At 39.5% G+C, this 25429-nt stretch overlaps 1 protein-coding gene across 1 annotated transcript in view; it reads right to left on the reverse strand.

Annotated features, from left to right (window-relative positions):
* Positions 1-8109: 8109 nt before the first annotated feature.
* LOC149838830 (mitogen-activated protein kinase kinase kinase NPK1-like) overlaps positions 8110-25429 on the reverse strand; it is a 46108-nt gene continuing 28788 nt past the window's right edge. Inside the window, exons 10-17 of the mRNA XM_090008331.1 lie at positions 11406-11445; positions 11249-11308; positions 11124-11170; positions 10816-11032; positions 10536-10736; positions 9187-9521; positions 9041-9108; positions 8110-8367 (exon numbers count right to left, since the gene is read on the reverse strand). Coding sequence (XP_089864457.1) covers positions 8285-8367; positions 9041-9108; positions 9187-9521; positions 10536-10736; positions 10816-11032; positions 11124-11170; positions 11249-11308; positions 11406-11445 — 1051 coding nt within the window. The 3' untranslated portion in view covers positions 8110-8284. The remainder of the gene's footprint in view (positions 8368-9040; positions 9109-9186; positions 9522-10535; positions 10737-10815; positions 11033-11123; positions 11171-11248; positions 11309-11405; positions 11446-25429) is intronic.

Genomic DNA, 25429 nt, shown 5'->3' on the forward strand with positions numbered 1-25429 from the left:
ATTTTCAAACAGTGACAAATATCGTGATATTTACCATTTTAGCAGATATTTATCATGAGATTTTTATTTTTAAATGTGTTTTATTTATATTTTTATATAAAAATATTTTTATATAAAAATATTTTTATATTTATTTTTTATTGCCAAGATTTTGTCTAAAAAAATGTGAGATCTATGAAAATTTCAAAATCTCCTGAGATTTTGCCGTTTTTAACTTTTGGCACTATGGTTAGGGGTGGCAATCGGGTCGGGTTGGCGTGTCAGCATACCTCAACCCGAACCCGACCCGTTTATTAAACGGCTGTGGCAAACACGAACCCGACCCGTTTAATAAACGGGTAACCCGACACGACCCGCCAACCCATTTAATAAATGGGTTGGGTCGGGTAAACGGGTTTTCAGGTTCGCGGGTCAGGTTGGTGGGTCGGGTTGGCGGGTTGACGGATCGGGTTGGCAGGTAGGCAGGTTGGCGGGTCGGGTTGGTGGGTTGACGGGTCGGGCAGACGGGTTGGCGGGTTGGGTTGGCGGGTTGACCCACCCGCCTAACCCGTTTATTAAACGGGTCAGCCGGGTTGGCGGGTTGGCATACCCCCAACCCGAACCCGACCTGTTTAATAAACGGGTTACACGGGTTGACCCGTTTATTAAACGGGTTGGCTTAAGCCCAACCCGAACCCGCCTAAGAGGCGGGTCGTGTCAGAAATTGCCACCCCTAACTATGGTCACAAGTCACAAGCAAAGTTTCATGGGAAAAACTTTCCCACGTTTGTTATACACCAAAAACTGTGGAACCCTTGCACTTTGTGAAAGAACTTTTCACAACTTTTTTTCCCTATAATCAAACGGGGCTTAAATGACCAAATCAGGGAAAACATGGTGCCTCAAAAGTGCTCTACCGAACACCATATTTTCTTGGCCGAAAGCCAAAGATTGGTACAATTTCCAATCAATTGCTTGTCCTTCACGAGGTTTATCTTTATGACATTGACTTTTATGATATTTATTCAGCATGTGTTTGTGAAGTGTAAGATTTCCATTTCCCACCAACGACAAAAACTTCCTAGCTAGCTTTTTTTTATTGTTGTGGGCATATTCTTTTTATTAAAAATTTGGCCTTTTGGTTGACCAATTATTGTCCAAGATAATGCATGAAGCAATCAACAGCCCACGGGATGAACGAATGTGAAAATGGGGGAAGGAGTAGAGGCCAATTGGTTGGTTTGGTCTGAATGAAGTCTGCTGGACCTGTTGCATCCAGTGAATTGAACATATCAATTAAGCCCTTAGGCATAAACAGTGCAGAGCTGATACAAATCAGGGTAGACCCATTTAGCCTGTCAAGACCAGTGCTTTGTGTTCATACAGCCTGTACTTCAAGTTTGAAACTCATTTGCTAAGCAACCTACACATCTTGTTGGTTAGAAAACAATGGAGAGAGAGAACATTCACCATTCAACATTACCAAAATACATCCAACAGATACACATCAGACATGACCCGTTGGCAAAGTCTTTCGAAATCGAATTTGATGCCCCTGAAGAAGATGTCGTTTCTTTTCATCCATATCACCCATCATGCTGAAAACAACCATACCCGCCACAATAATCTTCATTTTTTTTTTATCCAAGGTCCCGAATAACGAAACTCAGATGAGTTTTAACAGGCGGTGCACCCCAAGTTTGACAAAATAAGTCTAGAACTATTGGGCAAAGCCAAAATAGGTGAGTCTTCCTCTACTCCCTTCTCGCAAAAAAAGGCACATGCTAAAAAGAGAGAGAGAGAGTACAAGAAAAGGGGCCTCTATCCCTTGGAGAGAAAGGAAGATCATGTCAAACTGACCAATCTTCAGACTATGGCGCAAAGGAAATTAATTTGATTACTCCAGTGGAGAATCTTTTGTATAAAAAAAAAACTAATTTAAGATACCTACCCCCTACTTATCCTGCCGGGGTTATCTACACATTATCCACTTAGGGTGCTTTTGAGAAAGGATAAGAGCAGCGTCAGAGCTGCCCTTGGATGCCGTTCATCCATGTGATGAACTGCAGCCAGAACACCACGAATAAATAGCTTTCCTGCTTAGGTGGGTCCCATGATTTTCTCCGAGCCATTTACTTTTTAGATGAGCAACATCTACAGTGCAAAGAATGAACGGTTAAAAAACAAATAAATTGATGGTGTTATGGCTGCCGTTCATCACATGGATGAACGGCATCCAAGGCAGCTCTAACGGTATACCGTCGGAGTTGCCTCTGACCTGATTCCAACTCTTTGGATATCAATTGGGCGGATCTGTAGAATCCTGGGGTTTTGAGATGCACATCTCTGGCCTGACACATATTTTGGAGATTTTGGGTCTCAAAATGATGTAAAAGCGGAGCGACATATTTTCAGGTTTACAAAGTCTATTTGGATCTGTTTATAGCTTTGGACTTTTTTTTTTCTTTTATTTAAACCTCTTGTAATGGATATTTGGATTCAAACTACTTGTTCAATATCTCAACTTAGTAGTTCATTAGGATTAAAATGTTTTTTGTTGATGCTTATCAAGAATGATAGTTTAGGTTTGTTAGGATTAGGATTTTCTCTCAAAAGTAACTGAGAGATTTAGGATTAGAGGAAGATATGAGTTGGATTCTAGAAATTGTTATATTCATTTTATTCTAGTCTATATATAGTTAATTTTCTGTCTTTTCTTACAATTTCTTTGATTCTGCACCTTGTTCCTCACAACTGCGGCCAAGCTACTGAAGGGCCTCCGTGATGAATTCTTGCTGATCTGCCCACTCGTTGGGTGGTTCGTCATTTGTCGGGCGAATCATCTTTGATTTGAGTCAGCAGTTTACAAATAAAAATGACCAACTTATTTTTATATTTATTTCCCGTTTTTTCCTAAATAATTCATAATTGATCTGATTTTCCTCGTAAATCCAGCTTCTGATTTATATCACAAAAGCATGCATGTACCCTCCATCCTCATGTTGGGCCAGAAGACTCACGTAGGTTGGTGGTTTCAAGGCCTCAATCCTCCTGTTTAAGATTCTCCAGTAGAGACCTAACGACACCCTTAGCCCACAAGAGTTCCACACATTTGGCTAGGTGGTTCAGCATAAGACATTCAAGTTGAAGGATGTCACAAGTTCGATACACGAGCATGCATCCCTTGCTTTATGGCCAAAGCAGCAAGCTGTCTCGTGGGCAAGGCGGACAGCCCATGAGTTCCAACTGCTTGAAGGTGGGCCATATGGCAGAGCACCAATCTCTCTCCGGCCCCATCACCTGAACTAGGTTTTTCTCTTGATAAATATCCAAAAAAAAAAAAAAACCCTTAACACACAGACCTTTCATTTCTAGTTTGTTAACCTACCCTTTCAATCTAACAACCTAACACCCATGTCTTAACTTAGATTATGGATGGACGGCTGCAAGCATTACTTCAATTTTGACAAGTTCGACAGAGAATGCATGAACATGAAACAACAAATGCTATGTCATCTTCAAATAAGGAAACTTAACATCATATTTCCAAAGCAGGAATGTTGATATAAAATGTGCACCTGTTGCAGGTGATTAACTAGACTGGCAAAGTATTCCAAATTTTAGCTTACACTGTATGGTCCCACCAATAAGGCAAACACAATAATGGTAGGCATGTAAGTCTGCCTGTCACTTGATATCTAGGAACATTTATAGGTAGGACCTGTTCAGGGTGCAGGATCCTACAATTCATGGGGACCAATGTTTGCAGCTCCTAGTTTTATTCCCTTGGTAGTTTCAAGAACTCCATGCGCAGATTTGTAACTAAACCCACAAGTCCACAAGCCAATCTGTTCCAAATTTGCAGGCATAAAGAGTCGGAAGTAAACTAGGCTCGAGCTCGGTTCAATGGCCAATTTTCCAGGTCCTAGTGAGTGATACAGGCTGATCCAGATGGATATGCAACTCAATGCATGATTAAACTTCACATACCCGACCTAATGTGGAACCAGTAGCCTTTTCATCGTAGATGGATTTGGGTGTGATTCTTCAAACTAACACGACACCGAATCGAACCCAACCTGATTTAGCCATACATGATCCAGGTCAAAGTCAAGCAGTCAAGATCTTGGTCACTTGTAAGAACAAGTAGAATGTACCCAACTAGATTGAACAGTGCCCCATGCCCAATGGAGCCAACCAGGATTTGCTCATCCCTGCTCGGCCAATCACATGACAGCATTTTGAATGGGGCCCACATAAACACGGTCGGGCACGGATGTCGAGATGACTTAAGGGATGAGTATATCCCAGTTGCCATGGAAACAAAAGGGCAGAAAAACAAAATGTAATCAATCAAGATCAGGTAGTCCAGCCCTTGGAATGAGGACATGAGGATGAAGCAGCACATGGAATCAGAGCCAGCTATGTGAAGGAAAACAAAATAGCTTTGATGATAGTTTCAGTGCCACCCCATAATCTATGTAGGCAGGTTCAGCACCCCCAAGGTAAAAGAAAATATAGGAAGGGTATAGCCTGAAAAGGGAGGCCCCAAAACCATTGAAGGCCACAAGATTCAGAAGATACCAACCGTTGCACCGCAACAATTGTTTGGAATCTTGGTCAGTCTGTTAGCCTCATGGGGCCTGCTATTACAGCCAGTGGGTGCTGAGGGAGCTACCTTCCAAAAGCAGGAGCTTTTTGAAGTTCTAGATATTAGTGACACTTATTCAGTGCTACCACCTAAATCTATCACTGGTAGGTCATGGTGGGACCGACATTGGATGCTGCCATTTTCATGCTCCCACTGTGGATTCTTTTTGGATAATTTACATATAGGTCCCTAACATATGGTAGATTTAGGTTTAGGCATCTTAATTTTTAATTATTTAGGATAATACACATCTTTCTAAGAAATTGCCCAAATGACGGCTAAGTTAATTTTGGTTATCACCTAACCCAAGTTTGCTCTTTAAAATGATACTTTTAACCTTTTTTTTTAAATTTTTTGAACGTCACTTTTGTGGTAGCTCTCCATTTTTGTGGTTAGGAGTAAATAAGTAATTTCATAAGGTAAAAGTAACATAGGCAGCCATGCGAGCAATTTCTAAAAAAGTGAGGTGATTTCCTTAAATATTTAAAACATGAGGTGGCTAAACATAAATTTAGCATAAATTAGGTGCCTACATGTAAACTACTCTTATTTTTCCTTTGGGAGTCATGTAATAGGAAGGTCCTGCAATGACAAAACCATAATACCTTTTTCTCAAATTGTTGACAACGATTGAAGCGATTAGTTGATCTTGACTTTAAGAAATTTTATAGTTTGGATATGATTCAAGTGAATCCTTTGGTGTCTAAGTAGTTGGGAATTGTAAATTTTGGGACTCAGGATGCAGTTCCAAACATAACTTCAATAGAATTGGATGACAAATAAATAAATAAATATATATATATATATAACCAGGTTTCTAGTAAACTTGGTTTGCTAAAAAACTGAGTTTTCAGGTGTTTGGGTGACAAAAATGGTGGATTTTAAGATTTTTTTGTAAAATAAAAAAAGACCGGGCCACCCACTTTGTCTCTGAGCTAGATTTATCAAAGCCTGTTTTGCTGGCATCCAAACAGTAACCAAAAGTGACTTTTATATGTCCATGTGTAACACCAATTATAAATACTTAGTAGGTGCTATTTGTCTAGGTGCTTTACAGTGTATTATTGCAAGTAGATGAACTGTTTCACAAGAATCACAAGCATGGCCCATATAAAGCTCTTAGAAGCAACCTGATTAGGTTCCGTAACGCCACCAGGAGCCTCATAACATCATATAAGATGACAAACTTTCGTATTGGCCCCTATAACAATAGATTTTCATGCAATCACATCATTGCACAATTTATGAGGATGGGACCGTTATGGACCTGTGGTTGCTTGGAGTTAAGAGTTGCAAAGTTGGAATCCAACCAGGAGCTATTCCTCAGCTTTCCTTTAAAAAGTGAAAAGAAAAATAAGGATGACATGCAGAATTGCTGATGAAGATGAGGCCAGGCATGTCTATAAATCCTATGTTTGTTGTCCACACGCTTAACTATTTCCATGTTGGAATTAGGTGTGGACAACCCACAGGGCGGCCCCATGGGCCAAGCCGACCCGGCCCACCATGAGTCAGGTTTGGGTTAAGATTATAGGTTCAAGGGCTTTAGCTACCGGGCCGAAACCCAACCTGTTATATACGTGGGTCAGATTCAGGTTGGTTTGCAGGTTATCGGGCCAGCTCGATGAGCCTGAGCTATTTATTAATTTTTAATAATATTAAAAACAAAAAATAATTATTTGTATAGTAACTTGATAACTATTATTATTTACCTAATTAGCTGTGCATTAGTTTTATGAAAACTAGAAAGATAATTAGTTGGATACACGAAAACTTGTTAATTATTTATTATTTAGCTAATTAGTTGCACCAATTAATTGGGTTTGGCTCGGCCGGCTTCACATTGGCCCATTGGCCCAATGAGCCAGGTCATGGGCTGGTCTTCAAACCCAAGGCTGTTAAAAACTGGGGCAAAGCCCAGCCCGTTAGTAAATGGGCCGAGTCATCTCCAGACCGGGCTGCACTTAAAGCCCGGGGGATGATCTCTAAAAGGGCTCAGACTGGGCTGGGCCAGCCGGATGCCCACCCCTAGTTGGAACAAACATAACCCTTCGGCTGATATGGTATCTCCATGGTCAACAAGCAAACATGGCAATTTGCAATGCAATTTAGTTAAAATTGCATAATTTACAAAGAAAACACTTTACTTATCAGCTATTTAAAAAAAGCTGCCTAACATTAGGCACCTGCTTTATCCCCAAGGGGTTTGGCATAGCGGGAGGGAGACCTTGGCGGACAGACAGGTGGTCAGGTTTTCATTTCCACAGGCATCAGCCCCTTGAATAAAAAAGAGGGCAAGGGTATTAAGTCTTTGCTTGTGCCGAAGCAAAGTGAGTCCTTGGGGACAAGGGGTATGCCATGGGTTTACACCATCGAGAAAGCAACAGCAGGCACAATCAGTTGGAGGTGGTTTTCCCATTTCTGGTGGAAAAAAAAAATAGCCACTTTTATAATTTATGCTTCAAAGATGTGGTTGGTTCTAAAATCATTCAATCATTCAGTTATCATGTTTAATCAAACATAATGACTAATGTCCACTTCTGAATTTATTAAAAAAGACGATAACGTGGCATAAAATGAGTAGTTTTATTTTTTTAAAAAGGACAATGTCATTTGAAATGCATTCAGATAAAATAGGCAGGTAAATGCAAAATGTTGAGCGGCTTTTCATTAATAGCTGATAAGTTGAACATTTTTTCTGTAGATTACCACAAATATTGAACAAGAGCAGCAGTAACTTGACATGTTGCCACAATGCCTCATCTTTTTTAGAACCTGTGTATAACTTGATCCAGTTCCTGGACCACAAACATATTATCCTGGAACATGAGATCTTAAGAATGATCTTGATTATTAAGAATAACTGTTATTTAATTTTAAGGTGCAATAAGCGGATCTTACATAAAACAAATCAAATCCTGTAATAAAAGTTTTTTATAACGTAATTGAGGTATTATGACATTTCTTCTCTCTAGAGGTATTTGCCAATTCCAAGATTTGGACGCCTTTATTTTCCCAACTCTCCAGCTCTATTTAATGTGCAGCTCCCTAAGAGATCCTATGCATAGAACTGTGTCAATATGTTTTGAGACAATAAATCCAGAAAATAGTACTTCATTATAAATGTTTGAGTAGTGATAACTGAAAGTTTGGGTGTCAAATCCAAACATCGTGTTATTGCATGCATGCAACGTAGTTACGTAGGGACGGTAGGGTATTGACATAAGAGAGGGTAAACTCTTGAAAAAAGTAAACTACATCTTCACATTGGCAGTATATCAAAAAGAATATTTACAGGTGACACCAAAAGTTATTGTTACTTTCTTCATAATCAGGCAATCATTTGCCCCTTCCAAGATTCTGTAGCTTTTCTCGAACAGATAAAACTGTTATATGCATAGGAACTGTCTGAATATATTACAAGAGGTAATTATGAAAAAGAAAATGTAGCATTGTGTGCTACCTGTGACATTAGGGGCTGTGCCCAGGCAATAGATTTCAAAATTGTTGCACATGAATCTGTTGATTTGGGGATGGTAGGATGAAGAAGCAAACACGAGGCATAAAAAACTGTGCCCCGGAGGAGCTCACATTCATATTTCCACAGTTTTGAGGATGTGAGAGCTATGAAGGAATATGCTGACATCAATATTTTCATGGAGATGCAAATGCTGCCAATCCTGTGTCCCTTGGAGAAGATGATTTCCTGCCATTGGCTGCCAAACACTTCTTTCTTTCTGCAAGCATCCATCACAAGAATGATAATGATTATTAGACTGTTTGAAGATAAACAACCGAGGCTAACTGGTGCTTGGCCCACGTGCATGCTTTCTATTACATCCTAAAATGTCCCTCGGAAAAAAAAGCACATCAACACACATATTTCAGGGATTTATGCCATTGGATGTGCCTATTGACAAATCATGCATGTATGTTTGCGTTAAATAACTAGGAATAGTCTTTTTCTGGTTAGGCAAGGGAAAACTCCCTTGTCACCAACCACACATTGGCAGGCCTCCAGTTGGTAAAACCCTTGAGGTCCCTCCTGCCCACCAGCAAGTAAGCCCAGCTTTTACCTTGCAGCAATGAATGCCCCTTGGGTTTTTGAACTTGTGACATCGAGTCAATTTGGTGTCATGCACAAGTTGCCCCCATCGCCCCCACCAGATGAGTGAAGCCCTTGTAGGAACTAGGAACACAATCTTTATTCTTCTTTTATTGCCCCACGTTTCAACAAATGAAAAATTCAGTGACTAAACAAGAATTTTGCAAGCGCAACTCATTCAATCAATTTGTCCTTCAGAAAAGATACTCTTGTGCCATTGGTTTGATCCTACTCATACAATGTAATCTGTAGCCGCCCCTTCCTCTACAGTAGCATAAATTGCTATAGAGTTTAGATGCCAGTACCTCGTTCTCTCTCAAGTTCCCTATCTAGCTCTTCTTTCCACAACCTCTGCCGCTCAGAATAGCTTACGCTGCATGATAACGATGCAATTTAGATGACATATATCAGGAGATACAATGGCTAATATAGTTGACAGTTATACACTGACCTCCGAGTGTCAGGTTCATGCTGACCATCTTGTGCTAGACCTTGCCCCACATTCAGCCTTGAGGATGGAACTTCCCACAAAGCACTGCTACTCACAGAGTTTCCACCATTTGAGATGCGACGACTGCAACTCTTTGGACTCATAATTCCTTTTGTAGCATCTATCACTCCCACTGGTTCATTCCTTGTTACTTTGCTGGGTGATCTGCTCTTGGGAGGCAATTTCCAAGTGGCATTTTTTCCATATCCAGTCCCCTCAATGGTTGGAGGAACAGCATTCAGGGTATTGTAGAATTCTTCATACAGTGGTGTCTGCAATTTCTTTAGCTCCGAGGCCTATATACAAATATAAACAAAATGAGGTTGCAGTAGCAACAGAAGCTCATATTTGCAATCCTGCCTAGAGATTATGGCAAAATAGTAATCTTAATTGGAAAGGACCGTGATTCTTATGCAATATGATCAATGCATTAAGGCAGAAACTTTTTTCTTTTGAATGTTGATTTCTTTACAAGGTCTATTCCTCAAACAGACAGCCATGAATACACGAAATTATAGAACTGTAAATAGAAAAAAGGGGGAAAGCACAAGAAGAGAAGGAAAAAGAAGGATGAAGTGTTTAGTTTCCATTTTTGTTCACTTCAGGTAAATTATTATTATTATATTATACATTACATTTGCTCAAATAATTAAAGAAATTTTTGAATTAATACTAAATCTCTTCGCTCAGTTTATAAAATTTATCTTTTAACAAAAAGTTTGATAATTTCCATCTTTAATGCAAGAAACTTTTCCACATTATTCAAAACTGAACACAAAACTTAGATAAGTAAAAATGTCTACTATTAAAAGTTTCAATATGTATGTATAGTTTCTATCTTGTATATGCGGACTAGGAGATTGCAACCAAAAGTTCATTTTTGCAAAATATAATTTTATAAAAATCGGTATTTCTTCAGATAATGGAAAATATAATATGTTTATTCCAACCTTTCCTATTTTTATTTTTAAATATATATTTTAAATTTAAACAGAAAAAAAATTTCAATTTGTACAATAAAATTCACAAGTAAATTGTGTTTTCCCAAATGAATCACTAAATTAAAATCTGCAGACAAACTTGTGCATATTCTTTGGTGTGGCAAGTAATGCCATGTAAGCTGGTGCTTGGATTTTACAAAGTTACAAGGAAAACTTAAGTGTAGTTTGACTACTGCAATCAATGCAATGGAGAATTTTTCCAAACCATTTTTTTATCTGTTTTTTTGTTTTTAATTCTCTCTTAACGGGCTGCACTACAAAGAAATCACAGAAAAAGCCTGCTTGGTTCTATGTAAATGACATAGATACCTTCTCATCCAAGAATGCTCTTATTTTAGACTCCGTCACTTCATCATCATCTTCGCACATTGATTGACCACAAGGAAAGCTGAAATCACTCTCCCTATCATCAACATCTGCAGCCATACTGAGACTGCTACCAGTTCCATTCTTAGACTTACCAACATCATCTCGCCAATCTTCAAATGGCTCAGACATGGGATTGAAGCTCTGGAGTCAAAACCAAAAATGTAAGTTCTAATGTTTATTACTGTGTAACTATTTCATAAAAAACTGCAGTTCATATTACCTTTGTAAGAGGGTCCACTGCTGAAGCAGGATCAATCCTTGAGACATCCTCCCTATCTTCTTCACCTAGTTGACACAAATCACCACTTGTGCTGGTCGCCCATATGGGACCTGTTCCAGATTGCCTCTCGAGGTATATAGTGGAGCACCTCACACTGCCAAGATTTGGGACATCATGAAGGCTGCTAATTGTGCTTGGACTGTTCAATGGGTTAAATCTGCCACAGAACTCTTATATTTCCATCAAAGAGTAGATAACAATTAATGATTTATAAATTACTAAAAGATGGCACATCAATATAAACTTACGAGCTTTTCAGAAAAGAACCTGACTGTTGGAAGTTCACGGGTTGCTCCTGAGGTGATAATATGCCATTTGATCAGGCAAGGAGACTATTATTTCCAGTGTAAAGAAAGTAAGAAGGTAAACTCACAATAGCAGATGAACGAGAAAAAGGATGAACATCCTGGCATTCACCTACAACAAATGGATGCTGCAAGCAAGGGAATAATGTGCAATTAACTTAGTAAACTAATATGTTGGAATATGTGAAGATATTTTCTTTCCTCTACACCAGTTTGAGAGATTACCTGCAACAAATCAGAAGCAGATGGCCTCGAGTTTGGTTCCCTGTTGTCATGCCATGTTAGTCATATGGGAATATGAACGGAGTGCTAAGACTTCAAAGGCAACCAACTTCAGTGGAATTATCTTCAAATATTTACAACAAAATCAAGCCACAATTAACCGTGTGAACTAGCATTGGACATGGTAAAGGCACACCACTGAACTGCTATAGCAAATAACTGCATAACCATGACATAAATCTCAGCAAGTGCATAATGTTGTTCACTAATAGATTACTGAACAGCAAAAAGGGTATTCATAAAGTACCCCAACAAATTCTCAGCAGATGTATGTGACTTGGCACTTGCGTATGTCACAACACCAAATCAGAAGCAGTGTAAGCAGACTCCTACTTAACAATGTAAAGCTCTATCAGCAAAAATTAGTCAAGATCATTTATTTTACATCTTGAAGATAAAAAGGGTTGTAAATCCAATTAACTCAAACTTTTTCAATGTTTCTAATGCACGGAATGAGGCAAGAAAAGTTTCACTACATGTTGAAAGCGTAAATGAAGTAAAACATGACACAAAAGGGGTGGAAGTAAGAGTGGAAACAGTTATGAGATCACTCCTGACAAAACAAAGTATTTGAATCAGGCCCCAATGGTAACGTGTCACTTCAGCTTAAATCCAAGTGGCAACTGTGTCTTAGCTATTTAACATTTGCATTAATGTCATGATGGATGTTTGACATCTGAGGTAGTAGTCTTGAGACTTGAGAGAAATCAGAAGCTTGTCGTTCACTCTAACCATTGACATCCATAACGCTGATTTGACCGACCACTTGCAAAAACATGTTCTTTTTAATTGCCCAAAACAAACACCCTGTGGTTCATCCCATCCAATATGCCTTTCGCCCATGCCAGACTGTCAAAAATAGTTCAAGTAGGAAAGTACATCAAACTTTCTAAACATTAGAGGAAGGAACAAGTCACATCCTGCACCAAATAAAGCACATCTCATGAGAATATGGTAGACCTTTGAGAGGCTATGCAACTTCACCTAAGAACTGGGGAAAATGGGGAGATGCTCAATATAGTACTCGTGACACAACCCCACATCAGCATATGAAGTTGTTAACATGGATTTTGAAAAGTGAATATAGTAAATGCCATCCACCTGCAAAATTAGGTACCTTTGAATGATTTTATTGATGCTTGGCCTAATTAACTGTTAAAGGAAAATATCTTTTTGGTTTTGGGTAGCTTTATGTAATTAGTAATAAGTAGATGGGTTCTTTTAGTAACCTAATTTTGTACTAATTCCTTTAAGTAGGGATTAGGGACTAATGAAACAGACGATTACTCTTTCTCTCTCTCTCTCTCTCAGTTACTGTTTAATCAGGAACCCAACCGACGTTAACATGGTACAGAGCAGCGTGCGATCTTGGGTGCCTGAGTTCCCGTCTCAGCCTCCTTCAAGCAATATCTCATCGGATAGTCAGAGAAGATCAACATCCCATCGCTCCTCTGCTGATCAGTGATCAACGCCTCTTGGTGAAGATCAGATCTGGCGACAGATCTGTAGTCAGACGTAGTCACGACAATGAAGATCTGACTGGAGGTCATGACTCACATCTGAAGCCAGATCTGGAAGTTGGATGAAGACCCAATGGCCGTGGGTGCCCGATCTCGTCGTGTACAGGGTGAAGATCTGAAAAAAAAAGGGGGGGAGGAATCAGATCTTACTCAGATCTGGGTATGTCTGTCGTGATTAAGGAAGGCTTGGGAGAGAAAATCAAGTCTTCGATTTTCTGTCATGGTTGAAGTCGCCAGCTGCTACCCATCAAGTGGAGATCGGGTCTGCTGAAGATTGACGTGGAAGTTGATTGTGGCGTGTGGATCGTGGAGAAGACCAGATCAGGTGGAGATCGGGTCTGCTGAAGGTATTTTTTTTTGTCGTTGTGTCAGACGTTGATCTGAAACCAGATCTAACGACAGGTCTGGTTGTGAAATAATCGTGGTGGAGCCCAACCTATATCAGATCTGACGAGTCCCTATGTCAGATTGGAAGTGCCTTTCCTGTATCATCTGATTTTGATTGACGTATTTTCTTGGTTCTTGCGTGATTTCCTGTTTTGTGTGTGCCACAAATCTGATCTGGACTGATCAGATCTAGATAAAGTCTGGTGACTGTTTGAGACTAAGTCAAGATGGCGGGTGTGTTAGAATACAGTTTGCATATGCGTATGGATCTGGATCCAGATCCATACGCATATTATATGAAACACATGTTAAATAGGATCTCATTAATGGCATTCTTGTAATATGTATATGTTTTTACTTTATAATGCTTAGGGTTTTGGAGGTCGTGTATTGCAGTGCCGCCCCAACCATTGTGAATTTCTCTCTCTCTCTCTCCTTATTTCCTGTGAATGAATCTGATATGGTATCAAAGCTTAGGTTAATCCTGTGCGTGAAGAAGTTCTAAAACTTGACAAATCGTGATTCTTCAGCATGAACAGTAACAGTTCCAGCGTGAGTTCATGATTCTTCAGCGTGAACAGCAACCCCAGATCGTGATTCTTCAGCGTGAACAACAACCTCAGCGTGAACAACCCAAATCGTGATTCTTCAGCGTGAACAACAACCCCAGATTGTGATTTTCCAGCGTGAACAGCAAACCCAGCGTGAACAACACCCCAGATCGTGATTCTTCAGCGTGAACAGCAACCCCAGATCGTGATTCTTCAGCGTGAACAGCACCCAGCGTGGACTGTTTTAGCGTGATCATCTTCTCTTTATCTCAAATCTCATCTTCTAAATCAGAAATCTCATCTTCTGAAAGGTGGTCCCTTTTTTTTCCCTTTTTCCTTTCAGCCTATGTCACAGGGATTCGGCTAGCAGGGTGCCGCACCCACGTCGACGCGACTCGACGCGGGTGCGGGTGCGGCACCGGGTGCGGTCAACCCGATCCTGGGTGCGTTGACCACACCCAGGATCATTTAGGTCCATTTTATTTTTTGGATTTTTTTTTTTAAAAAAAATTGCCCAAATGGGCTGCGAATTTTTTTTAAAAAAAAATATGCTGACACCTGCTGACAGCAGCTGTCTGTCAGCTACAGCAGCTGCTGTTGTGAAATTTGAAAAAACCCGACCCCCTTTATATATATATATATATATATATATATATATATATATATATATTACATTTTTGCCCTTGCCGCACCCCTGCACCCGGGTTTTTTGGAAGTGCTGAATCCCCGCACCCGCACCCGCGCCTGCACCCGCACCCGCACCCATGTGACGTAGCTTTCAGCGTGCTCATCTGTTTTTTTTCTTTTCTGTTACCCATTTTTATTATTCTCGTTCATTGGCATTTGTTTATCTTCTTCATTCCATCGTTGTGTTGATTCCATCTTTTCCTCAACATCAACGACTGTTTTTCAGACCTGTGTTGGTTTCATTTCTCCTTTCCTTTATTGTTGTTTTAGTGTTCTTTGTGCAACACTTTTGGTAGTACAGGTATTTTTCCTCTATTCATCTTGTTTGCTTATTCATCGTTTCACTGCTATGGATTTCTCTTCGTCATCTGGTCCCTCTGCCAATTTCTTGAGTCAGCTTGTTACTGAAAAACTTACTCATTCTAATTTTTTGACCTGGAAGAGGCAAATCCTTCCTTTTATACGGAGTCAGGATCTCGATGAACATTTGGGTGGTTTAGTTCCTATGCCACCACGGCTTATTTTGCAGGAAACCAAGGATGAGAAGGGTGACACAATTACCATTTCTATTAAGAATCCAGAGTATACAGCTTGGAGGAAGCGGGATCAGTCTTTGGTTGCTTATATTACGTCAACACTCTCTAAAGAAGTGTTGGTTACTCTTTCAGATGATTGCACTGCGGCAGATCTGTGGAGTAAGTTGTCTCAGACATACTCTCAGATATCAGAAGCCCGAGTTATGTACTTAAAAAATGGATTTCAAAGTTTGAAGAAAGGCTCCATGACCGTCATGGAATACATAGGCCGCTTGAAGAGTATTACTGATCAATTGGTTGTTGTTGGAAGTGCTATTGCAGATAAAGATAAAGTTCAACAACTTCTCGATGGATTGGGTCCTGATTTTGACATGTTTACCACAGCTTTATCCTGCCTTCCTCACTTGCCCACTTTTGACGACCTCCAAGCGAAACTTCTCCAGCATGAGATGATTATGAAGCAAAGGGCAGAAGGAAATGAGTCAGCTCGTCCTCATTCAGTTTTGGCCATGGACACTTCTGTAGGTTTTGGACGAGGGAATGGAGGGTATCAAGGAGGCAGAGGCCGCGGACGTTTCGGGCAGGGAGGACGTGGTATCTTACCTACACCTAATATTTCAGGGGTTTTTAATACAGGGAATCAGAGGAGAGTGCCCACTTGTTTCTTATGTAACAAAAGAGGACATGTGAAAGCTGATTGTTGGTTCAATCCACAGAATAGAGAAAAACTAAACAAAATTGAGAATAAATCAACTATTGCTGTCGACACAAAAGTGCCATCCACAGATGTGCAACAACTTTTGTTATCAGCATTGTCACAGATGACGATCAAGCAAAATGAACAAGGCAAATGGTATGTTGATTCAGGTGCCGCCACACATGTTACGGCTAATGCGGGTAAGTTATCTCACTTATTGCCTTATTTTGAAAAAGGTAGTATAGTTACGGGAGATGGAACTTATCACTCCATTAGTCATACTGGCAATACACATATCCCTATGTCAAAGTCCTCACTTCATTTGTCAAATGTCCTTCTTGCTCCTAATATTAAAAAGAACATTGTTTCTGTAGCTAAACTTGTTGACGATATGAATTCTTCCGTCAAATTTACTCCATCTTCTGTTTATGTTAAGGATCTACGAACGAATGAGACGTTCGCTAAGGGGGAGCGACAAGGAAACATGTACGTCTTCAAGGAGATTCCTCCAGTGTCTTCGCCCTCAGTCCCAGTTCTCCAGTTGAAGTCGTCCAAGCATTCTTCAGTGTCTTCGCCTTCAGAGTCTTTGTTTTTTCCTTTATTGGAAGTTTTTAATTCATCTCATTGTAATAAGCCAGATATTTGGCATAGTCGTTTGGGACATTGTAGTCGAGGTTTCGTTGAAAATCTTGTATCTGATGGTCTCCTTCCAGAGTCTAGTTTAAGTTCATTTTTTGATAATAATAATAAATGTTCTTCATGCGAACTCTGCAAAAGCCATGTTCTTCCTTTTCATATTATAAATAAAAGAGCTTCAAAGTCATTTGAGATTATTTGTTCCGATGTTTGGGGACCCGCACCTATTCCTTCTCTTTCTGGCAGTCGTTACTATGTTGTCTTTATTGATTCCTATTCCCGTTATACTTGGATATATTTCTTAAAACACAAGCATGAAGTTTTTCAAATATTTCGGGAATTCCATTCGATGGTCAAAACAAAGTTTGCTTGTGATATTGTGCATTTACAATGTGATGGTGGAGGAGAGTATTCGTCGAACGAGTTTATTGCCTTTCTTCGAGATAAAGGAATAAGCCGACAGGTTTCTTGCCCTCATACTCCTCAACAAAATGGGGTTGCAGAGAGGAAACACAGGCATATTGTCGAGAGTGCGATGAGCATGTTACATGATAGCAATGTGCCTGTTAGTCTCTGGACAGAAGTTTTTCACACATCAGTTCATATCATAAATCGTCTTCCTATGGCACTCTTGGATCGGAAATCTCCCTATTATACTTTATTTGGGCAACATCCCTCTTACGATGAACTGCGTGTTTTTGGTTGTGTATGTTATGTACATATTGATTCATCTCTGCGAAATAAGTTTCAGGACAAGGCTGTCAAGTGCAGATTTGTTGGGTATGCAGATGAATACAAAGGTTATCGATGCTATGACCCTACTATAAAACATATTAGGACCTCCAGAAATGTTGTTTTTGATGAACAAAATTTTCAGGTCAATGACTCTGCAGTGTTGCCACCTCGAGAATTAGAAGTATATGATCCATGGATGAGCGCAGATCTTTTTGCTAATACAGGAGAAACATGTCAAACAAATTGTCCTTTCTTCGGCTTGAGTAGGGAGTTGAATGACTCACAAATGCATGGTGAATTATCTCCAGTTGAGCCACCCCCAGTAGAACGTTTCTCTGGACAGATATACACTAGACGGGACAAAAATACAGAGCCGAGGAATGTGGAGGAAAGCATCGCCAATGATTCGGCTCAAAGGCCGTCACGCATTAAGCATCCTATTCAACGATGGGTGAGTTATGAGACCTTCACCCTTGATTTCCAGTTGTTTATGTCTCAGCTCACAAAACAGGATGAACCCACTTGTTATAATCAAGCTCTTCAATCCCGTCATTGGACTGAAGCTATGAATGAAGAAATGGAAGCTCTTCATGAATGCTAGACTTGGGAAATAGTATCTCGGCCAGAAGGAAAGAATGTAGTTGGCTCAAAATGGGTTTATAAAATAAAATATAAGCCTGAAAGAAGTATTGACAGATATAAGGCGCGACTTGTTGCTCGAGGATTCACACAACAATATGGTGAAGACTACGATGAAACTTTTAGTCCCGTAGTCAAAATGGGTACTATTCGTATCATCATATCCCTAGCAGTCGATCAAGGTTGGAGCCTTAGCCAGATGGATGTTAAAAATGCATTTTTGCATGGAACTTTAAAGGAAGAAGTGTATATGGAGCAACCACCTGGTTATGCCGAGAAGGATCCTATTGCCTGGGTGTGCAAACTAAGAAAATCTCTGTATGGGTTGAAACAGGCGTCCCGTTCCTGGTTTGAAAGTTTCTCTATGCAGATTCAGAGTTATGGTTTTAGAAGATGCTCTCTGGATCACTCACTTTTTATTTACCAAAAGGCGGACATTGTTATACTTCTTCTTATATATGTTGATGACATTGTGATCACTGGGAGCTCAGATAGTCATGTGCAAGACGTGAAACAGTTTTTAATGAAAACTTTCAAGATGAAAGATTTAGGGGAGTTGCGGTACTTCCTTGGTGTGGAAGTTGACAGACAACAAGACACATTGACACTCATGCAACAAAAATACACTCTTGACCTTCTGGAAAGAGCCGGGATGACGAATTGCAAACCAGTCAGCACTCCTAGTGTATTACATCAAAGGCTGAGCTCTGAAGATGGTCGGTCATCTTTGTGTCAACCCTACAACGTATAGAAGTCTCGTGGGGATGTTACAATACTTGACCTTTACCAGACCTGATATAGTTTATGTTGTCAATCAGGTATCCCAGTTTATGCATGCTCCAACGGAGGGTCATATGGAAGCTGTGAAGCGCATTCTACGCTATTTAAAAGGAACTATAGGAGACAGACTTGTTTATCGCAAGAACGATAATCTGCATAGAGGACATGCACTTATCACTTATACAGACGCAGATTGGGCAGGGGATCCAGATGAGAGACGATCTGTCTTTGGATATTGTGTTTATATTGGGCACAATTTAGTGTCTTGGAGCAGCAGAAAACAAAAGGCAGTGGCACGATCGAGTACAGAGGCTGAATACAGATCGATGGCTGCAGGCACGGCAGAAGCCACATGGATTAGACACTTATTGAGTGATCTTGGGGAGACAATTATTCGATCATTTCTTTTATGTGACAATCAAAGTGCAATAAACATTGCATGTAATCCTATCCAGCATAGCAGAACGAAGCACATTGAGATTGATCAACATTTCATACGGCAGAAAGGAGATAGAACTACGTCATGTTCGAACAAAAGATCAAGTGGCAGACCTGTTTACCAAGGGATTAACAGGACGCCAATTTTGGCTATTGAAGAGCAAGTTGTACATGCTCCAAAATCACGTACAACTTGAGGGAGGGTGTTAGAATACAGTTTGCATATGCATATGGATCTGGATCCAGATCCATACGCATATTATATAAAACACATGTTAAATAGGATCTCATTAATGGCATTCTTGTAATATGTATATGTTTTTACTTTATAATGCTTAGGGTTTTGGAGGTCGTGTATTGCAGTGTCGCCCCAGCCATTGTGAATTTCTCTCTCTCTCTTTCACTCTCTCTCTCCTTATTTCCTGTGAATGAATCTGATAGGGTGATCTAAAGAGGGAACTGATTGGAGATTATAAAGCCTTTGCGAATCCTTTTTCGTACGAGTCATCTGTCAAGCTAGACGACTCTAACTATGCAAGGTGGTCCCGAACTTTTATGATGTCCGTCTTTGGTCATCGAAAAAAGCATATTCTTTTAGAACCAGAACCACCTGATAAAACTAGGAAATATAACACATGGGATGAAGATAACGACATCGTTATGTCGTGGATGAAGAACAGTGTATTGCCTCATATCGCTGATGGACTTATTTACTACACCACTGCTAAAGAAATGTGGGACAACCTTCGAGATACGTACTCTCACGAGACAAATGTGAGCCACATCCTACAAGTCGAGCAGGAGATTTACCAACTACAACAAGGAGATCAGACGCTGGCTCAATATTATGCATCTATCAAATCTGCATTTGAGAGGCTGAATGCACACAGGCCCCTATGTTGTACAACGCAGAAATCCCACCAGGAGCAAACCATGGTTGCAAGATTCCTGACAGGACCATCATCTGAATTTGCTGTTGCCAAAGTTCAGATGTTGACATGATCGGATGTCCCTACTCTTGCCGAAGCCTACAACCGCCTGAGTAGATTGGCTATCGCTCTTCCACAAACTCATTCTGACTCACAAACATCTGTTCTGGTAGTCACCCCAGGTCGGGGAAGAGGAAATTTCCTAAATATGCGTGGCAGAGGTCGAGGCAGAGGTACAGGGGGAAGAGGTAGATTTCAGTGCACCTACTGTGGCAAATTGGGACATCTTGAGGATAGGTGTTGGGATAAAAATGGTAGACCGCCTACTTCTTATCAGATATCAAATGTGTCCAAGGCTCAAATTGCAAAGCTTGACATGGAGGTGTAATGAGATATTGCGGAAATATAAAGAGTGCATACAAGCACATACAACAATGAAAAAGAGACAATATCACAAGTCTACGAAGGGACAATACAAGCACAAGCCTTTAAGAAGGCAACAATATACAAAGCCTCTTATTGAAAAGAGAGAGAAGCTCTCAAGAATGAAAAATATACAAGGGGATCACCCCTATTTATACAAAAGGAAGAGGAGAGAGGAGGAGGCAAAATGCCTCAAAAGGGGAGCCAAAAAGGGGGCTCCCATGGAGTCGTTGGGAGCCCCCAACGGTCACATTTGTGACCGTTGGGGGCTCCAACGACTCTATGTTGGAGCCCCTTTTTGATATTTAAAAAATACAAAAAATAAAAGGAAAAAAATAAAAAAGAAAAATACATTTAAATGAAAACTGAAAATAGTTGTTTTCTAAAACAACTATTGTGAAATTACAAAACTACCCCTATCGGGTATTTTGTAATATACAGAATATATATATATATATATTATATATATATATTATATATATATATATATATATTAGATACATTTTAACACCCCCCCTCAAACTTTACGGGGAGATGACGGAAAGTTTGCCAAGAAGAAACATGAAGCGAGGAGCCGGAAGAGCTTTAGTGAAGAAGTCCGCCAACTGATATTCTGAAGTGACATACGAAAGAGAAATAGTTCCTCGCAAGAATTCGTCACGGACATAGTGGCAATCCATTTCGATATGTTTTGTACGCTCATGAAAAGTATGATTGCTCGCAATATAGATGGCACTCTTGTCGCAACACAGCTTTGAGGCTTCGGTGATATCAACTCCCATGTCTTTAAGCAAATTGCGAAGCCATACAAGTTCCATTGTCGTGGTTGCCATAGCCCTGTACTCAGCTTCAGTGGATGATAGTGAAACTTTCTGCTGCTTCTTGCATCGCCAGGCAATCAAAGAGTCTCCTAGAAAAACACAAAAACCAGTAGTTGAGACTCGATCATTGGGATTACCTCCCCAATCAGCATCAGTATAAGCAAGAAGATTCAAGGAAGAAGAGGAGGATAGAAATAGCCCTTTATTGATGGTATTCCGAATGTAGCGAATGATTCGGAGAACAACACTCATATGCACAGTTGTAGGAGCATGCTGAAATTGGCTAACAGAGTGAACCGCATGAGTGATATCTGGTCTGGTGATAGTTAAATAGGTAAGAGACCCAATGAGTTGTCTGTAAGGTGTAGGATCTTCCAGAAGAACCCCATCTTCCAACCGCAATTTGGCATTAATAACCTCGGGAGTCTCTACTTTCTTTTCATCGGAAATCCCAGACTTAGAACATATATCTGCAGCAAGCTTCATCTGTGACAAAATATATCCTCTAGGAGAATATGCAACTTCAATTCCAAGAAAATATCTGAGAAAACCTAAGTCAGACATATCAAAATTATTTTTTAACATATTTTTAACATTAATAATACTATTTTGATCATTTCCAATGATAATCATATCATCAACATAAAGCAACAAAATTACGATACTAGAACCTGCATGTTTGACAAAAAGAGCAGTGTCAGTATAACAAGAGTGAAATCCTAACTTTATCATGATATTACTGAAACGATCATACCAAGCCTTAGGAGCTTGTTTAAGGCCATATAATGCCTTTAAAAGCCGAAGAGTTTGACCTTGCTTAAGATTTATTCCGGGTGGCGGATCCATATAAACTTCTTCACTTAAACTTCCATTTAAAAAAGCATTTTTTACATCAAGTTGATAAATGGGCCATTTTTTGGTTGCTGCAACAGCTATTAAAGTCCTAACACTGGTCATTCGAGCTACAGGAGCGAATGTTTCTTCGTAATCAATGCCATATTCTTGGGAGTATCCCTTAGCAACTAATCTAGCTTTATATCATTCTAAAGAACCATCGCTTTTAGTTTTAACTTTGAAGACCCAGAGACAACCAATAGGTTTTTTGTGTGAGGGTAGATTAACTATTTCCCAAGTATTGGCCTTTTTTAATGCATTAAGTTCAACTTGCATTGCTTCAACCCAATGAGGTATAGATTTAGCTTGATTATAATGTGCCGGTTCAAAATAAGAGTGTAAGGTTATTAAACATGCTCGATAGTTGGGAGTTAAGGAATCATAGGATACAAACCTATTTGGAGGTATTGATATTCTATAAGAATGCCTAACTTGTGGTTCCTCAGTGGATTCAGAAATTTGAGAGTATTTTTCGAGGGCACTAATAGGATTTTCTTGATTTCTTCTTGAGTAAACATTTATATTGGTATCACTATCATGAACATTTATATTCAAATCACTATCATTTGAGGGAGTTATGTCAAGAGGGGATACCTCATGAGAATGATCAATGTTTTCAAGAAAATCTTCTTGTATGTCATCAATAAGATCATATAAGAATATGTAGTCAATTTCATTTGTTTCTTTTAGTTTATCAAAACTGTTTTCTTCTTCTAGAAATGTTACAACTTTTGAAATATATAGTTTATCATTCTTAAAATCATAACATCTATACCCTTTTTTATTTTCACCATATCCTAAAAAAACACATTCAATTGCTTTTGGAGATAACTTATCTCTTTTATGTAATAGGACAAAACATTTGCAACCAAAAATACGAAGACGATTGAAATCGGGTGAAAATTTAAAGAGTTTTTCATAGGGAGAAACATTTTTTAACTTAGAAGAGGGCATTCTATTGATTAGATAGGTTGAGGTTAGAACGGCTTCGGCCCAAAACTTCTTTGGAATATTTTTAGAAATAAGTAATGTTCTAGTGGTTTCTATAATGTGCCTATGTTTCCTTTCCGCTAGGCCATTTTGTTGGGGAGTCCTAGGACATGACTTTTGATGGCAAATGCCATTTTGGATTAAATAGTTTTGGAATTCATGAGATAAGTACTCGCCACCGGAATCGGATCTTAACATGGATATGTTACTTTGAAATTGATTTTGAACTTTTTTATGAAAATCTTTAAAGAAAGCAAATACTTCCGATTTATGACTAAGGAAATAAATCCAAACATACCGAGTAAAGTCATCAATAAACGTAACATAATATGAATAACCCCCTTTAGACATAACCGGAGAGGGCCCCCACACATCCGAATGCACCAATTCAAAAGGCCTTGATGAAAGAAAAGTTCTATTTGGAAATGGAGTAGACTTCATTTTTCCAAAAATGCAATCTTTGCAATTAATTTCTTTTTCCTTACAAAATTTGTTTCCAAAAGGAAAGAGATACATTTTAGAATAACTTGGATGACCAAGTCTTTTATGCCAAGTTTCCATGCTTTTCTCTTGGACATAAGAACAAAAAAAGTTTGTAGGGAGATCAAGATGGTCCAGATAATAGAGGTCTCCCTTTCTATGGCCTTGCCCAATCCGCTTCCCGGACCGGAGATCCTGCACAAAGCAACCATTAGATGAGAAAGATATTTCACATCCATGGTCGGCAATTTGAGAAACCGAAAATAGGTTTAAATTTAGTTTGGGAACAACTCTTACTTTTGGAACACAAAAATTTTGTGCATCTTTAAAAGAGCCAATACTTGAAATTTTTAAAAAGGTTCCATCGGCCGTAGAAACACAAGAGTCCTTTGAATTGGTGCAAACATCAACAAGTGCATCCTCATGAGGGGTCATATGAAAGGAAGCTCCGGAGTCAAGGATCCAAGAATACGTACCGGGTGAAGATGATGAAGCAATAGCCGCACCCGATGTGGAGGAAGAAACCTTTAGCATTTGTTGGAGAGCCATGGATATTTGTCCAAGAGTTTCTTTGATGTCATTGTTCTTGCCTTCATCTTCTTTGGTGGTGGTTTCCTCAAGAGAAGCCACTTTAGGCTTGAAGGTTCCAATAAGCTTTGGACAAATGGGTCTAATGTGACCCGGCTCATTGCAATAATGGCAAACAATCATTTTTCTTCCTCCATTGTAGTTTCCTTGTTTCCCAAAATGAGGAGGTTTATAGGTTCTAACATTATTACCCGGTTTTGATACGGCAAGGACTTCATCGACATGCTTACTCATGCCAAGCCTTGTCTCCTCTTGAGTGATTTCGGCAATAGCATCCTCAATAGGAGGAAAAATAGATCTATGGAGAAGTGAAGATCTCACTTGCTCAAATTCAGGACGTAGCCCAAAAAAAAATTGGAACAATCGCTCTTGTTCCATTTGTTTTTGCCTTAAATCAATATCTTCCATAGAAACCCATTTTGACTCCAAGAGAGCCAATTCATCCCATAGTGGGTTTAAAGCACTATAATAGTCTTGAATGCTAGAATCACCTTGCTTGGTGGTTCTAATCTTTTCTTGCAAGAAATAAGCCCTTGCAAGATCCTTTTGGGTATACATACCCTTCATAAAGGACCAAGCCTCATTGGCTCTACGAAATTTAGCTATATTAGCACATACCTTAAGCTCCACATTGTTCATAAACCACGCAAGGATTTTTGCGTGATTGTTTTCCCAATCTTCCACTTCCTTTTGATGACTTTCAATGGCCTTGAGGCGAGCATCTCCTTCAAGAGCCTTTTCTTGACCTTCTTCCATCTTTGTGAGCATAAGCTTAGGTTCCGGAACGGTACCCATGACAAAACCCCAAACCCCAAAGCTTCTTCACTAGTCATGTGTAGGTTGTTAAAAGGATTCTTAGGTACCTTAAAGGTACACTAGGGAATGAACTTTATTATAGAAAGAGAGATGAAAATGATGATATGATTATAGTAATGGCCTTCTCAGATATAGAGTGGGTAGGAGATCTAGATGAAAGAAGGTCAGTTTCAGGATACTGTGTCTTTGTCGGAAGAAATTTAGTTTCATAAAGTAGTAAGAAGCAAAAGGCAATAGAACGTTCTAGTATAGAAGCTGAGTATCGAGCCATGGCTGCAGCCTCTTCAGAAGTAACTTGAATCAGATATTTGTTGAGCGATTTGGATCAGAAAATACCAAGTTCTATTTTGTTATGTGACAACCAAAGCGCAATTAAGATTTCCCTTAATCCTATTCAGCACGGAAGAAGGAAGCATAATG

The sequence above is a fragment of the Nuphar pumila genome, chromosome 5, assembly GCF_984573655.1.
Source record: "Nuphar pumila chromosome 5, dmNupPumi1.hap1.1, whole genome shotgun sequence".
In the NCBI taxonomy this organism is placed as follows: Eukaryota; Viridiplantae; Streptophyta; class Magnoliopsida; order Nymphaeales; family Nymphaeaceae; genus Nuphar; species Nuphar pumila.